This window comes from Catharus ustulatus, chromosome 24 (genome assembly GCF_009819885.2).
Source record: "Catharus ustulatus isolate bCatUst1 chromosome 24, bCatUst1.pri.v2, whole genome shotgun sequence".
NCBI lineage: Eukaryota > Metazoa > Chordata > Aves > Passeriformes > Turdidae > Catharus > Catharus ustulatus.
The window spans coordinates 5,080,536-5,096,656 of record NC_046244.1 but is presented as its reverse complement, the minus strand read 5'-3'; the positions used below and the strand labels follow the sequence as shown (position 1 = coordinate 5,096,656).

General features: G+C 47.1%; 1 protein-coding gene across 3 annotated transcripts in view; it reads left to right on the top strand.

Annotated features, from left to right (window-relative positions):
- Nucleotides 1-16,121, top strand: part of PRDM16 (PR/SET domain 16) — a 308,495-nt gene that overhangs the window by 287,814 nt on the left and 4,560 nt on the right. For 2 of the 3 annotated variants that reach the window (XM_033079706.1, XM_033079709.1), the window contains 6 exons: nt 1,923-2,092; nt 4,661-4,738; nt 9,850-10,019; nt 11,956-12,130; nt 12,608-12,838; nt 14,057-14,231. In XM_033079706.1, coding sequence (XP_032935597.1) covers nt 1,923-2,092; nt 4,661-4,738; nt 9,850-10,019; nt 11,956-12,130; nt 12,608-12,838; nt 14,057-14,231 — 999 coding nt within the window. The remainder of the gene's footprint in view (nt 1-1,922; nt 2,093-4,660; nt 4,739-9,849; nt 10,020-11,955; nt 12,131-12,607; nt 12,839-14,056; nt 14,232-16,121) is intronic. The other variant, XM_033079708.2, reaches the window with a different exon arrangement.

Below are 16,121 nucleotides of genomic sequence, written 5' to 3'. Positions count from 1 at the left end.
GCAAAGTGCCTTTGCCACTGGAGAGTCCATGGCCAGTGTTTAGAATTTTAAAACCAGCCTACGGCTCTCAAGCCAGCAAATATCTCTGACTAAGTGCCTAAAGAACAGGGCACAACAAAGGAGAGCTCCAGGTACCTCGGCAAAGGGCTGAGAGCTCGGCTCTGAAAGGTCCAGAGAGCTTTTTAACGTGATGGTTTTGTTGCATGACTGGCAGCTGGGGCAGAGCTGGTGCTGTAAATGATCAAGTAACCTTTTCAAGTGGCTGGTGCTAAGTATTACTTACTATTTATCATGGGCTGGGAGCCTCCAGCTAAGGGGCTGTGGATCTATTATCGGGAAATGGGGGTTCCTACTCCTCTTTTTTCCAGCTTATGAATGCTTGTCAGCCCTCCACAATGTCTTCGGGGGTGATTAAGACAACTTTTTTTTTCATAGCCGTATATTTTTTAACAATATCTTGGCTCTCTTCCCCCTCTGCCCCCCCGTTCTAAAGCCCAGTTTAATAAAGTGTAAACGTGCAAAAGGTCAGCCCTTCCTGTACAATCGAGCATCTCGGGGTGATGTATGGCTTCCTACTGCCTTCCGCTCCTCGCTGCCGCCCCGGCTGCCTCCGCAGCTCCCGCCTGTCCCGGTGATGTCAGCGCGGCCAGGAGGCAGCTTTATTGCTGCCTTGTTTGTTTTATCCCTCTTTTCTGCCCCTGGTATCTCCAAAGTGCTCTCAGGAGTGCACGAAGCTGGATGTCGGAGAAGTCGGCGTCGTCCTCTGAGCTGCGTTGCTCTCTTGGACTTGGATTTCCTGTTGTGCTGTCATGAAAGTAAAAGTGCTGTTCTTCAGGCAGGAGTTTTATGCAGATCCTTTTTTGCCTTTATTTTTGCACATAGTCCAGCTTCATTCTTTCCTTTTTTCCTTTCCCCTTCTCCTGTATCTCCAGGGGTTTCCCTGTCTCCCTCTTTCTGGTGCAGTGTTTAATCTTGTGAGAACATGGTCAAGTCATGCAAACCAAATCTGGTAAAGCACCCAGGGACATTCTGCTCGGTGTCCCAGCTCCAGGCCTGCATGCCAGCTGCTCCCATCCCAAAGGGATGTGTAGGTGTTGCTCCTCCTGACCATAACCCAGCCACTGCTCACATCCAGGGGTTTGTCTGGAGCTCTCTTTCACTCCAGGAAACTCAGCCATCTCCCACCATCCTTCCATCACCTTTAGGGGCTGCTGAACCTTTCCTACCCATAATTTAAGTGTTGGCCTCTTCACCAGGCAAACTCCCTGTGGACCCACTCCATCCTGAGCGTGATCCCAACTCCTCCTCTTCCCAGCTGCTCCCTCTTCACCCCTTCAGCCTCAGCATCTCCTCTCTCAGCTCCCTGAGCAGCCATCACACGTCCCTCCCACTCCACTTTGGCCAGGATTCTCCTGCTTTGGGCCCAAAACTTCCCTGTTCCCCCTCTCCTGGGGTTGTGTCCCTGCCTGCCCACCCACCACTCACTGCCCTGTCCCTCCAAGCCCCAGGATACTGTAGGGGACATCAGACTCACTCTTCCCAAAACTTTGGTTTGGGCTTGGGTGCTGAATTCTACCTCAGGCATCTGACCACGGTGTTTAGTTCCAGTGTTATCCCAGTAAAAAGGGATGTCTCAGGTGTATTCTGGGGTAACTTTTGATCTGAAGTGCATAAAGCACTGCAGAAAGGAACAAGTGCTCATTTCTGGCACCTAAATACTTTGCCAGTTGTGCCTTCCCTGCTTTCTCCATGACCAACACACTAACCCTGGCTGGATTCAGTGTCTCCATTCCCCACTGTGCTCCAGCTTCCAAGGCAGCCAACACCAGCAGGAGGCTTTGCCCAGCCAAGCTGGTGCTCTGTGACCAGCTCCTGCCCTTCCCAGGGATTCTCCTGACCGGAACCACTCCTTGTCCTTGCAGATGTCGGCCATCGAGACGATGACGGAGAAACTGGAGAGCTTTGCAGCCCTGAAGGCCGACTCTGGCTCATCCCTGCAGCCCCTTCCCCACCACCCCTTCAACTTCAGATCGCCTCCACCCACGCTCTCCGACCCCATCCTGCGCAAGGGCAAGGAGCGCTACACCTGCAGGTGAGCCGGGCATCCCGCGGGCTGTGGGAGCATCCCAGCGTGTGGGTGTAGCCCACGGGGTGTGGATGTAGCCCACAGGGTGTGGATGTAGCCCATAGGGTGTGGGAATAGCCCAGGATGTGCTATCCCAGCTGGGGAGATGCACCAAGCACCAGCACGGAGCGGCAGCTCCACACCAACATCTCCACCAGGAGGAAAAAGGGGGAGCGGCGGAATTAGAGCAGAGCTGGGATGACTAATTCCCTCTGAAATAGCTTGTTTTGTCTGGTAGGAAATCAGCATCTTCTGTTTGCTTTGTAATTTTTAATAACCTTGGGAGCGGATCTGGAGATTCTCAAGCAAACCCAACTCCCCGGGCCAAGTCTCTGGCGAACGCCGCCGTTCCCAATGCCAGTCCTGGCTGCATCCAACCTCAGCTATGGAAAAATGATTGAATTTTAAATAATGGCATGCAGGAAACAACTTTTTCAAACAGTTCTATCCACAGAACTCCTCACGTACCCATCCAGCTCCAAATTGGAGCAGATCAAGGGTATTTAATAATAAATAAACCTCTGCCTGCTGGCACAGTTTCACCTCAAGGTTCTCCTGGTGGCTCCTGCTGAGGGGATGTTTTTGGGTGCAGAGAGTGGGTACAAACTTTGGCTGATGTGTCTCTTATGTTCAACTCTGCCACAAGAGCTGCGAGCTCGGATTTCAGTTGAGCATTTAGAAATTTGAGGTTTCTACTTACAAAAGGGACTAAACCTGAATTTTAGATGCATACTCACAAGTTAACATTTGGATTTCCATCGCTGGGGAATACTCACATTAACTGTTCATCTTCAGGACAGCTGAAGGTCTCTGAAATAAAGAAAGTGTGTCATAGTTTCCTCCTACAGTAGGTTTCATAGTCACAAAGTGCAGCCTCTCATCCTTAGGTCTTTATTTCCCAATTCGGATTTTTATTTATGTCTTTTTGATTTTACTGTGGACTGGATTTATTTGGGAGCACAATTCCTTCCTTTATTAATTTCCTATGGCTGCATTTCCTTGCTCTAAGCAGGCTGACAGCCTCCTAACCCATAGCACAGTGCTGCAGCCTTTATCCAGAGAGAATTCTGTGAATTCCAAGGATGAAAGAGCAGATTCCGTACGATGAGCACATCAACAGGGCTATAAAGGAGATGCAGAAACATCTCAAGTGCCATCTGCCCAGGCAGTGATTAAACCCTCTGTACTCTGAGGCAGGAATGCTGTAGTTAAACCATGTCTGCAAGTGCCATGTCCACACCTCTTTTGAACACTTCCAGGGATGGTGACTCCACCACCTCCCTGGGCATCCCATTCCAACGTCTGACAAGCCTTGCTGTGAAAAAAACATTTCCAAATATCCCATCTAAACCTGCTCTGCTGCAACATGAGGCTGTTTGCCATTGTGCTGTCCCTCATTCTGTGGGAGCAGAGCCAGACCCCACCTGGCAGCACCCTCCTGTCAGGGAGTTGTAGGAGTTGCAGGACTTGTAGGAGTTGAAGGAGTTGTAGGAGTTGTAGGAGTTGAGGAGTTGGAGGAGTTGGAGGAGTTGTAGGAGTTGTAGGAGTTGTAGGAGTTGTGGGAGTTGAGGAGTTGTAGGAGTTGTAGGAGTTGAGGAGTTGAGGAATTGTAGGAGTTGAGGAGTTGGAGGAGTTGGAGGAGTTGAGGAGTTGAGGAATTGTAGGAGTTGTAGGAGTTGCAGGAGTTGTAGGAGTTGTAGGAGTTGAGGAGATGCAGGAGTTGTAGGAGTTGTAGAAACTGTAGGAGTTGCAGGAGTTGCAGGAGTTGTAGGAGTTGAGACGTTGCAGGAGTTGTAGGAGTTGAGGAGTTGCAGGAGTTGAGGAGTTGCAGGAGTTGTAGGAGTTGTAGGAGTTGAGGCGTTGCAGGAGTTGTAGGAGTTGAGGAGTTGTAGGAGTTGTAGGAGTTGTGGGAGTTGAGGAGTTGTAGGAGTTGTAGGAGTTGAGGAGTTGAGGAATTGTAGGAGTTGAGGAATTGTAGGAGTTGTAGGAGTTGCAGGAGTTGTAGGCGTTGTAGGAGTTGAGGAGATGCAGGAGTTGTAGGAGTTGTAGGAGTTGCAGGAGTTGAGGAGTTGCAGGAGTTGTAGGAGTTGCAGGAGTTGAGGAGTTGAGACGTTGCAGGAGTTGTAGGATTTGAGGAGTTGAGGCGTTGCAGGAGTTGAGGAGTTGCAGGAGTTGCAGGAGTTGCAGGAGTTGTAGGAGTTGTAGGAGTTGCAGGAGTTGAGGAGTTGTAGGAGTTGAGGCGTTGCAGGAGTTGTAGGAGTTGCAGGAGTTGTAGGAGTTGAGGAGTTGTAGGAGTTGTAGCAGTTGTAGCAGTTGTAGGAGTTGTAGGAATGAGAATGTTCTCCTGAGCTTCCTTGTCTCCAGGCTGAGCCCCCCCAGCTCCCTCGGCTGCCCAGCACCGCAGCCCTGGGGTGGGTTTGTCCTCCTGCTGCCCCTCTGAGCACATGCAGGGATTTTGGGGAGCAGTGTCACAAGGAGGGGTGCAGGCTGTGCCGTGAGCTCTCCTGACGTTTTCCTTTGGCTCTCCCTGTCCAGGTACTGCGGCAAGATCTTCCCACGCTCGGCCAACCTGACGAGGCATCTGCGGACACACACTGGGGAGCAGCCTTACAGGTGATGGTGTCCCCCATAAAAATCCCTTCCCCAAACACTCCTCACTCACCACTCCGGCATTTCCACCTCCCCCCACCCCCTATAAAGCTGTGCCAGCAGAATACCACAGGCCTGGAGCATTACACAGAGTGATTCATAGGGTTGTATATTATGTGTACCAGCCAAAAATAATCAGGCTTGGCAGCTCGAAGATAGACACTTAACTTATATTTAGATGTATGCTGGCAAATGAGGGCTCTGATTTGCAGTGTTGTTTCACACTCACGTTAACCATTCATCTCAAGGACAGCTGAAGGTGCTGAATGGCTCTGAAATTCGGGCTGGTTTGAAGGGCTTGCCAGAGCCTTCACTGCTGGGGCTAGCTGGGTTTTGTTGGGGTTTTTAAATTTTCTTCATGCACATCAGAGGTGCCTCGAGTGGGGGATCAAAAAAACAAAGGCAGGAGAAACCCTGTCGATTTACCTGCCTTAAAACTGAATTTTGGTGCTGTCTGGGCTTAAATCACAGAGTTTAAAAGGAGAGCTGGGAGGGGGGATTCACACAGAGTCTCACAGGTTTGTGAGAGTTTAAGGCAGAGGGCTGAGCTATTTTCTGTTAGATGGGGACAAGGTGATGTGATTTTGATGCTTCAGTGTCCCAACCCAGTGGGTTCTGTGACTCCCACCCAAGTCAGGGCTTTAAATCTGAATAAAACTCATAAGAAAATATAAGTAATACATGTACCTAGGTATATAAATAACTATTTCTCATGGAAATCTTTCCCCCCAGCATTTTCTCCCAGTGCATTTTCAAAGAACTTGGTGCCCTTTTTTTGTTAGAATGAGGTCTAGAAATGAGCAAAGCTGAAGGAATGATGAATCGAGAGCTTGCTGCAAATCAAGCCTTGTGTTTGCCATGATGTGAGGGAGTGTTTTGCAGGTTGTCAAACAATGGTAACAATTCCATTTCGTTTTGGGTAGCTGATATTGCAGCGTTTCATACACAGCCATAAGTTCACAACAAAGCAAATGGAGCAGTTATTAAATAAAGAGAAACACAAATTTATGAGCAGCAAAAGGCCATGTGGTCAAATCCATCACATTTTTATGCTCAGTTTAACCTAAGAATTGACTCTCCCACATTGTAATCCCCGCTACGCTGAGAATCACGTTTGTTTTCCATCCAGCATTTTTACTGTAGACATTAGGTAAATTAAAAATACACCCCACCCCCCCAAAGCAGACATATATTTTGGACCCATTCCCTGCTGTGATGTTTGGGGTTGTGTTATTTGATATTCCTGAACGAGCCCTGTGTGTTCCCTGTCCACTGCAACGCTCGCTCCCGATTATTCCGAGATCGTTTGTTCACTTTTCTTCCAAAAAAGGAGACTTGCAACTTAACAAAGGTTAGGAAAATAAAGATTTATTTGATCTGGTCTTCTCCCAGAAAATAGCCTGTGTGGGTTTTTTAGAGGGCTGACTCCTGGACAATGTTGCATTCTAACAGCACTCCGGAGAGCTGGGGCTGCGTTTGCAGACGAGCTTTAATTATCATTGATTGGCTTTTCCTCTCAGAGAACTGAGATTTGCAGCTTTGGCAGCCAGATTTGTTTTGAGAGCTTGGTTTTTAAGTGCTGACTTCAGGCAGGTAAAAGGAGGTTGCTGACTTCTCCGTGTTTTACTGTTGCCTCCTTTGCAATTTTGCTTTTGATTATTTTTTTTTACCCTGTCCCTATAGAAATATATTTTGTACATAATAATTAAAAAGAATCCAAATATTAATTACCATGTTCATAAATACAACAGGGCAGAAAATAAGGTATTTAAGGTTTGATTCCTGATGGTCATTGTTTAAGTGATGTGTTTTTTGGAGTTTTTTTGGGGGCACTATGAAGTCACTCAAACTTCTTAAGTGTCTAATTATGTACAAAGTAGGAATTGACAGCACTTGGGCAATAAGGAGGCAGATTCTTTTTATAAAGAGAAAATGCAACATGTTTTCTGAAGAGTGAGAAATTCCTGGTGATGCACTTCCTAAAAATCAAATTATTTGAAAACACTGAGAGCCCCTCTGAAATATTCAACACATTTCTTTTCACTCTTTTTTTTTTCTGCACCAAACCTGAAATTCAGGACTATGTATTTCAGAATTCAGTGATCAAAATGCCCTTGGAAGCCGTGTGTCCTGTTATCTGCATTCAGCTGGAACTCTCAGACAGCTGATATCTACTATGTCATTTAAATCTCACATAGTTCAATAAAAATATTGAATTGAAAATACTCAACTGAAAATATTTCCAATTTTCTGGCTTTCAAAATGCAGCCTGCCTCACCCTTGCTATAAATGCACTTGAGGCTGAGGAGTCACTCCAAGGGGGAGTTGCTGTCCATGTGATTTTTGGTTTTTTCCTCCAATTCTGCCTCTCCAGCTCACCCTGCTCAGTGCAAAGGGACTCAGGGACTCCTCCCCACATCCCCAGGGTTTGCTCCCGTGTTGTCCCAGCTCCCAGGATTTCCTGTCAGAGCTCCCCAGCCCCAGCCCTGGCTCCTTCCTCGCTGTCCCTCCCTCCCACTTTGGATCTTTTCAGCCCTTTAAGCTGATAAGGGAGAAGCTTAAAGCAAAACAAACACCGCTGCCTTTGAGTTTTATTCTTCTCCTCCCTCACTGTTCACCCCTTTCCCTGAATTTAAGCTGGCTCCTCTGCCTGGGCCATTTATTAAGATTAAAACCAGCACTGACCCCTCTGGGACCACAAATAACCTCGGACATCTCCCTCATCCCTCTGCTCCCAGGCATTCCCTGCTCCTTCCCAGTGCCCCTCTGCTTCCTATTTTTTATTTTTTTTTTAACAAGCTGTTTATCCCTCCCCATTCCCGACCCTGGATCCACATAGCTCATGCTTAGGGCGAGGACCTGTCACAGGGAACTTTTCAAAGGCTTCCTGAACATCTAAATAAATGGATGTGGAGGAGGCAGGGTCGTTCCTGCCTCGGATGTGTGAGAGCTGCCTTTAAATGTTTGGAGCAGCTCCTGGGGGCGATGGCAGGGACAGCCAGGCTGGAACAGGGGTTATCCTGGGGTATCCCACTGGGACACACAAAATAAAGAATTTTTTGAGGACAAACAGGAGAGAAAACCCCTGGTATCAGCAAGGATGAGAAAGGGGCTCCTGGTCTAAGCTGGATGTGAAAATCCCATGAAACAGCAGGAATATTGGGATATTGGCAGGTTTGGATATTGGAGTTTGCTGGAGTGCTGAACAGGAATCAGAGAGCAAATTCCTTCATGCTAGAAATCTGTGATTAACTCTCTGTATAGAAACTGTGATTGCTCTTGCTGGTGTCCAAATAACTTCTTGTTTTCTAGAGTTATTTGGGGGGTTTTGGAAAAAAAAAAAAGGGAAAATGAAAGACTTTAGAATTCTTGAATGCTGTGGTTTAAAAAGGGACTTTGCTGTCTCCCTTGGTTAATCCTAATAAAGGCTCATTATTTGAAATATCTTTATTCTTGTTGGAGATTTAGCAGTAGGAAATTCAGAGGTGGACGTGGAATCCATAAACATTCAGCGAGGGAGAGTGTTTCATAAATGTATCCCCACTTTTTTCCAAAAATAATATCGATTTGTTTTTAGAGACCGAATAAAAATCACAGCTGGAGCACATCTGGAAATGGGGGGGGTGTGTTTCACAGCAGGGACCTTTTCCACTCACAGCTGAACCTGTTGTGTCTGTGGGGAAATCCCAAGTCCTCTGTGTGCAGGGAAATCCATCCTTGAGTGGGGTGAGTCTGGGCACATCAGGAGCTGCTGAAATTCCCAAAATCTCCAGCTCTGTGTTTTGGAGTGCTGGGAAAGCCCTGGCACAGTGTCCAAAGCCAGGTTAAAACGCCCTGGGACAGTGGAAGGTGTCCCTGCCATGGCACTGATGGGGTTTAGGGTCCCAAAACCATTCTGGAATTCCAGGATTCCCATCCAGCTCCATGGGGAAAATGTTGCTGTGGGTTAGAGGAGCTCAGACCAGCTCTGGATTTGTTCTGGAGTTACAAGGGCTTGGGAAGAGTTTGGATTTTGGAATTTCTCTGCAGCTCTGGGAGCAGAGCTGGGGGGAGCAGCTTTGCTGAGGTACAAGTGATGTGTTTAAAGGGAGATGTAGCGAGGGATTCGGGCAGAAATGAGTTTTTTTTATCAGGAGTTTTAGACCCAAGCTCTCTCACAGCTCGGAGCTGCCACCTTCAGTCCATCAGCCCTCTCAACACCACCCTGAGCAATTCCGAACCGTTTGGAGAGAATCTAAACCCAACAAGGGAGGGGATGGAGCATTTCTGCACCCAGCAGCTCCCCTGAACATCCTGGCTTGGCCCCTTCCATTCCAGCTTTTCATCACAAACCAGATATTCACTCCTAGGAGCAAATCTCTGTTTGGAAAGGATGCTGAATTTCTTGGGAGCTGTTTTGTTATGAGAATAGTTATAATTACCTTTAAAGCCATGCTGTAGTCCCTGCATGTCCAGTACCACAAAGAATTTCAGAAATAAAGCCAGAATTTCCTGTGTGTCCGGCTGTCATGCAGGGATTTACCAGTTAATAACTATTTTATACATTTCACCTCCCTTCTTTCTTCTTCTGTCTTCCTTGTCCTCCCTCCACAGCCATATTTCACCTGATTCCCCTCAAAAAAAGTGGAAGGAATAAATCCACCTCTCTCATTCCTACATCCACGCATGGAAAAGTAATTATTTTGTTTCAAACTCTTATTTGTTTGGACGACTCACTTCCTAATTAATCCTAATCCTTTCTTTGTGCTCCTTGAGTAACAACAATATCAGATTTGTCTGGGATGATGAATGCTTTGTGCTTCCTTCAGCTGAGTCAAGATTTATAGAGCAGTATTTCCTGGGGTTTTGATAGTCAGATTTTTCTCCTTTTATTTTGTGGGGTTTTTTTTTTTTTGAGGGTTTTTTTTTGGGGGGGTTGATTTTTTTCTGTTTGTTGGGTTTTGTTTTTGTTTGGTTTTTGGTGGGGCTTTTTTGGGGTTTTTTATTTTTAATTTTATGGTTGTGTTGTTGTTTGGCTTTTGTTGAGTTTTTTCCCCCTCACATTGCACTCCTTGACATTTCCTGCTGTTTTCCAGGTGTAAATACTGTGACAGGTCATTCAGCATTTCCTCCAACCTGCAGCGGCACGTGCGGAACATCCACAACAAGGAGAAGCCATTCAAGTGTCACCTGTGCAACAGGTGCTTCGGCCAGCAGACCAACCTCGACAGGCACCTGAAGAAACACGAGCACGAGAATGTTCCAGGTGGGGAAACATCCAAATATCCATTTTATCTTCTCTTTGCCAGGGTCAGGATTAAATGGGCAATGTGGAATTTTGTGTTGGCGCTCTGATGTTTGTTAATTCTTGTCTATATTGCAGACTGTGAGTTCTGCAGCACTTCCAGCTAACTAGGTGAAAATGGAGATGTATCTCTCACTCTGCAAGGCCTTTCAAGGGCAAACTGTCCAATTAAGAATGGACACCTAAATTATTTTTATTTTTAACCCAACACCCGTGGGCTGCAATGCAGACATTTTTATCCAACTACACAAAATCACCCAAACCCATGAAGAAGAACGTGAAGAAGAAAGAAAAACCTCTGCCCTGAAACCTCCATCTTGCTTTATACCTATTACTATATCCTAAAACCCCAAATTCCAAGTTTTCCACCATATTACACAGCTCTACTCAAACTACACACCCATAATCCCAGTTTTATCATTTACAGTAATTTCACTATTATAAGCTGCACCATTCTGACTAAAATTTTGGTCCGAACCAAAAGTGCGGCTTATAATCAGGTGTGGTTTATATATGGACAAAGAAGGAAAAGTTGCTGTTTTAGTTTGGAGGACAGGTGTCTGCTGAGAAAGGCAGGAGCTTCTCTTTGAAATGGAGAATGTAAACCCCCTCCCTCCAAATTATTAGAATTTTGAAATCAAGGGGCTTTCAGGCAAAAATATGGGAATTAGGAATAACAGTTCTTTACTAGGGAAATTAAAATAGAAATACAGCACTACAAAGAACAAACCCCAAACCCTGACACAGTCAGAGTACAACCTGACACCCGTCAGTCAGGCAGGGTGTTGGCAGCAGTCCCATCCCATGGTGGCTGCATCCTCCTGCAGTGACAGATGTGGCTCAGTTGGAGCAGTGCTCCTGTACAAGGTGCAGTTTCCCTCTGGAGCTCCAGTGGGGATGTGGAGAAATCCGGTTTTCCTCTGGAGTCCAGTGGAGAAAGGGGCTCCCTTAGTGTCCCAAAACCTCTGTTTTTATCTTGGTAAGAAATGTTGGGCTCTTCCCCCTGGCTGGAGCAACTCCCAATGGGATGCAGTAATTTTATCAGTGCCACAGTGGGACTCAATGGCCATGAGCAGAAAATGACTGGCTGGAGGAAGGATGGGTTGTGAAAAGATAAAGAACAATGCCCTGCCTGGATTCAATGGATGGCCCATTAGCAGAATATCTCCCAATGAGATCAGGATCACTGCCCCACCCTCAACAGATGGTGATAGAACAGATACCTTTTATCACATCCTGTATTGTAACATGCGGCTTATAATCAGGTGCAGCTTGTAATCGTGAAATTACTGTAATTTTGGAAGCTTTCTGCAGGGCCTCAGCTCAAATACAGTGTTCTGGGAGTCAGTGCCTGTCAGCACAGAAAGTCTAAAATTCTCAGTGACCAGGGTTCCAACAGAGAAAGACTCTGTGGACCTGCTGGGGATCTCTGGAGAGAGGAGACTCCATGGTCCTGCCCTTGGGAAGCCTTGCTGGAATGCACTGTCCCCTAAGCATGAGTTTGGAAGGGTTTTTGGAAGTTCAAGAAGATAAATAGGCTTTGTTTTAACATAAAAAAATGAAAGGAAGGAAGGAATTGCTGTGATTAAGCCAAGTAAGGGATAAAAAAATGTATTGTGGAAAAATTATAGGCAAACAGCTCTGCAATGGTGCTTAAACTGTGTGTGTTGTCCATAAATGCTAAATCTCACCTGCACTTGTGTAAAACACAATCTCCCTTTGGGATCTTTGCTCCATGAGTATGAAATCATTAATAAAAAGTAAGAGGACTGCTGAGAATATTCTTACTGGCCTTGCCAACACCTGATGGAGTGTCCTGTTGTCTCTCCTGTTGTCTCTCCTGTTGTCTCTCCTGCTGTCCCTCCTGCTGTCCCTGCTGTCCCTCCTCGCCCCACAGTGAGCCAGCACTCCGGAGTCATCACCAACCACCTCGGGACCAGCGCCTCCTCCCCCAACTCGGAATCAGACAACCATGCACTTTTAGACGAAAAAGAGGATTCCTACTTCTCAGAAATCAGAAATTTTATTGCAAATAGCGAGATGAACCAAGCGTCGGCTTTAGCAGATAAAAGGTAGGCAAGGAAATGAAATTATCTGCTGACAGGACAGGCATGAGCTTGTAATGCAAGAGGGAATTCAGGATGGTAGAAGCTTCCTTCTGCTGATTGCTCAAAGGGAAATTGTTGGAGGACAGAGCCCAGAGAGGCTACTTGTCCCACAGACGTTGATTTTAAGAGATGAAAAGCCAGCATTTAAATCAGACTACACAAATTTGTGGTTGAAAAACCCTCAGGGCTGGTGTATTCTCAACATGCTCATTGGCCCTTAGGAAAAGTGAAGGGTGGTTTTTCAATGCCTGAAGCACATTGGTTTTCTTTTTTGTTACATTTTAAATAATATATACATATAAATAAATGTTCATATCTGTGTATAACATTATCAAAGTCTTGCATTCCAGTGGGAACACACGACTTAAACATTTGCCAACTTTTTTTTCCTTTTCTTTCTTCTTCTTCTCCTCCTCCCTGCCCTTCAATACACCATTCCAGGCCAGAAATCCAGGATATTGACGGCAACTCCCAGTGCCACGGATTGGCAAACGAGAAGACAGAAGATGTGGACGATGAGGACGAAGAACTGGAAGAGGAAGATGATGACAGCCTGACTGGGAAGTCCCAGGACGAGACGGCGTCGCCCACGGCGGAGCCCCGGGGAGCGTTCGAGGATGAGGAGGATGAGGAGCCCACGTCTCTGACCATGAGCTTTGACCACACCCGAAGGTGAGGGGGCCATTCCCAGGGGGCTCAGCCCTCTGCTGTGTCCGTGGTGCATCGTGAGTGCTGTGGGTTTGTTCTCCCAGCCATGCCATGCCTCTGGTTTGATTCAAACATCCACTCCAGATTCCATTTCACCGTGGTGGGGGACACGAGACAAGTGGACTGCAAGGAGGCTGGAATGATATCCAAGGTTTGAGGAGTCTGGAGCAGGAGAACAGACACAAAGCCCAGAGTTTTCAGGGTACCACAGCTCAGCAGATGTCATTTTTCTCTCCAAAACTCTGGTCAGGGCAAGGGAAGAGGCGTCTGTGCAATGCCTTTGGTGCTGCTATGGCCTCTTGAGTTGTAGGAAAATATTCTTGGCTTCAAGTGGAGTTCTAAGAGATCTGACAAGGTGAGACCCATGTGCAGAGCTGCCTCCAGCTCTGGGGTTCCAGCACAGGAGGGATGTGCAGCTGCTGGAGAGAGTCCAGAGGAGACCCAGGGTGAGCAGAGGGATGGAGCAGCTCTGCTGGGAGGAAAGGCTGGGAGAGCTGGGATTGTTCACCTGGAGAATGCTCCAAGGGGACCTTCCAGTGCCTGAAGGAAGCTACAGGAAATATGAAGGGAGACTTTCCAAGGACCTGGAGTGACAGGATGAGGGGGAATGGATTCAAACTGAAAGAGGAGAGATATAGGTTTGATCTTCAGGGAAAATCCTTCCCTGTGAGGGTGGGGAGGCCCTGGCACAGGGAAGCTGTGGTCCTTGGAAGTGTCCAAGGCCAGGTAGGACAGGACTTGGAGCCACCTGGAACAGTGGAAAGGTGTCCCTGCCTATGGCAGAGCATGAAATGAAACAATCTTTAGGATCTCTCCCAACCCAAACCAGATTCCATTATTCTATAAAAAGTTTCACCTGAGGTGAAGTCATGCCTGAGCACCTTCCAAATCAAAGATTGCTGCACACAGCACAGCTCAACTCTCCTTTTGCTGCAGTTTTCCTCCCTTTCTGGGGGTATCCACACAACACTGAGTGATGCCTTCCCCAGGTTTTGGTGCAGAACCTCAGCCAGACCCTGCTGCTTGTTGCTCTCCACTTCTCCCCCACTGCTCCCATCCCGTGTCGTGTCCGTGTGTCCATCCCTTCACGCATGTGGCTGCTGAGCCCCCGTGGGTGGTGCATGCAGGCTGTGGGCCAGATGAGCTAACACAGGTCACCCCTTCCCCTGGTCATTGGTACAGGTGTATTGAGGAGGACGAAGCCGGCCTGTTAGATTTGGAGCAGATGCCGAATTTTGGGAAGGGGCTGGATCTCCGCAAAGCAGCCGAGGAAGCATTTGAAGTTAAAGATGTGTTTAATTCCACCTTAGACTCTGAGGCAATAAAACAGACTCTGTACAGGCAGGCTAAAAACCAGGTGGGTATATCCAGAACGTTTTCCTAGCTTGCCACCAGTGTGCACAGCAGGATTAGGGAGCAGCTGGCCTCCTCCAGCCAAGGGTTGTTTTCCCCTTCCAGTGGGTTATTTTCCCTTTCCAGCAGCAATTCTAATACACACATGAATGTGTCTTGTTGCAACTAAATTAAATTTAGGAGGAGGAAGGGAGTGGGCATCACCTTTAGATGGATTTATCTCAGCCTGTGCAGTGAGAACGGGGCTATACAGGAAGAGAGAGGCATCTGTGTGTTTTTATCTGTCTGTATAAATGTTTTTATAACTCCTTATTTATTTATACTTTGGGGTGGCTCTTCTGTCGAGGTTTGGTCTGCAGAAACAGCAACAAAGTGCCCTTGGGTTTGATTAAAACAGGTGTGAAAGATAAGAATACATCCAGGATTTGCATGTCTAGTTTATCTCATTGATTTCTAAATGTAAACCAGAAAATGGAAAAGAAAAACCCCAACCCTGTGAGCCAGACCCATCAAAAACCATCAAAATGGCCTCTCAGAATGACTGGAATTCTGGGAGAAATCTGGAGGTTTAAGGCAGGCCTGTGTGTGCTTTTTGCTTTTTAATTAGTCAAAATACCCAGTCTGGGTTTATGGAGCTGATCTCTTGATCCCTCCACAAGGATTCTCACAAAAGAGCTGTTCAGTGAAGTTACCTCAGCAGCCTGGGCTGGAGAAAGGACACTCAGGACTTGGTGGGGGATGAGCACAGCTCTCACCTCAGAGGCCCTTTCTACCCCTCAAGCAAGAGAATTTATCCCAAAATCTATTTCAAAATGTCCAGCAGAGCATTAGCTTGGTGCAGCCACCACGCAGAACATGATTTTTGAATTAGCATCATCCAAAACTTGGGAAAATTTTATCCTCCTTCATAGTGGGTGCCAGTAGTGAGGCTGGGGAGGGGCTGCTGGAAGAGAGAGCACAGAGTTTTTTGGGGTGACACCCATTTAAACACGAGCCACTTGCCTGACTCTGCCCTGTGTCCTGTCACTAACATCCCAAATGCACTAACTCTTTGGGAGCAGCTTGCTGTTTTCCAATGTACCGCCCTGGTGCAGCCTGTGCTTGGATGGGGGAAGGCATTTTTGGTTTTTGTCTCTGTTTTACACTTGAATCACAAGAAGCAACTTATTAATATGACCCATCTTTTGGCAGGTAATAAAATACCCTTGTGTGAGCAGCACAGCTCTCCTTTGGCTTAGTTTTAAGAAATTTTAGAAGTGTGTGTGTCTACAAAACCACAAAACTTTATCTCTTCCCTGAGCCATGGGGGTGGGGAGGCTGGGGATTGTGTCTTCCCCATTTTCAGGCCATGGGTGACAGTGACATTGGTTTTCCCCTCTCTATATGAAGTTATCATCTGCCTAAACCCTCACATCCCCCATGTGGGCTGAGAAAGGGCACAGAGAGGTGTGTGAGACAAATCTTGTGTCCCAGGGGAGGGAGAGCAGCCAGGTTACAAGGAACCAGCAGTTTGTTAGAGAATAAACAAGTCTCCCTGCATTTCTCTCAGCAGACACCTTTAAGGGCTTCACTGCAGCAATAAACCCACCCTGACCACCCTGGTCATACCAATGAGAATTGCACATCCCTAAATTTCCACACTGGCATCACCAGTGGGCCCATGCCAGGCATTGAGCCAGGATGAGCAGCTGCTCACCACTCCCCCTGGGCACTGCTGCCCCAGCCCAGCCTCACTGAGCACTGCCTTGTCTGGGGATGTGCTTTTTTTTAAGAACAAGCCCCAGTAACAGCTGCTTTCCCCTGTGATCCTGTGGAGGTTTGTCACCAAGCACAGGCAGTGCAGGATGGGTTCAGCCCTGTGAAAACCAGTGGGAATGATGGTGTGTCCTGGCTG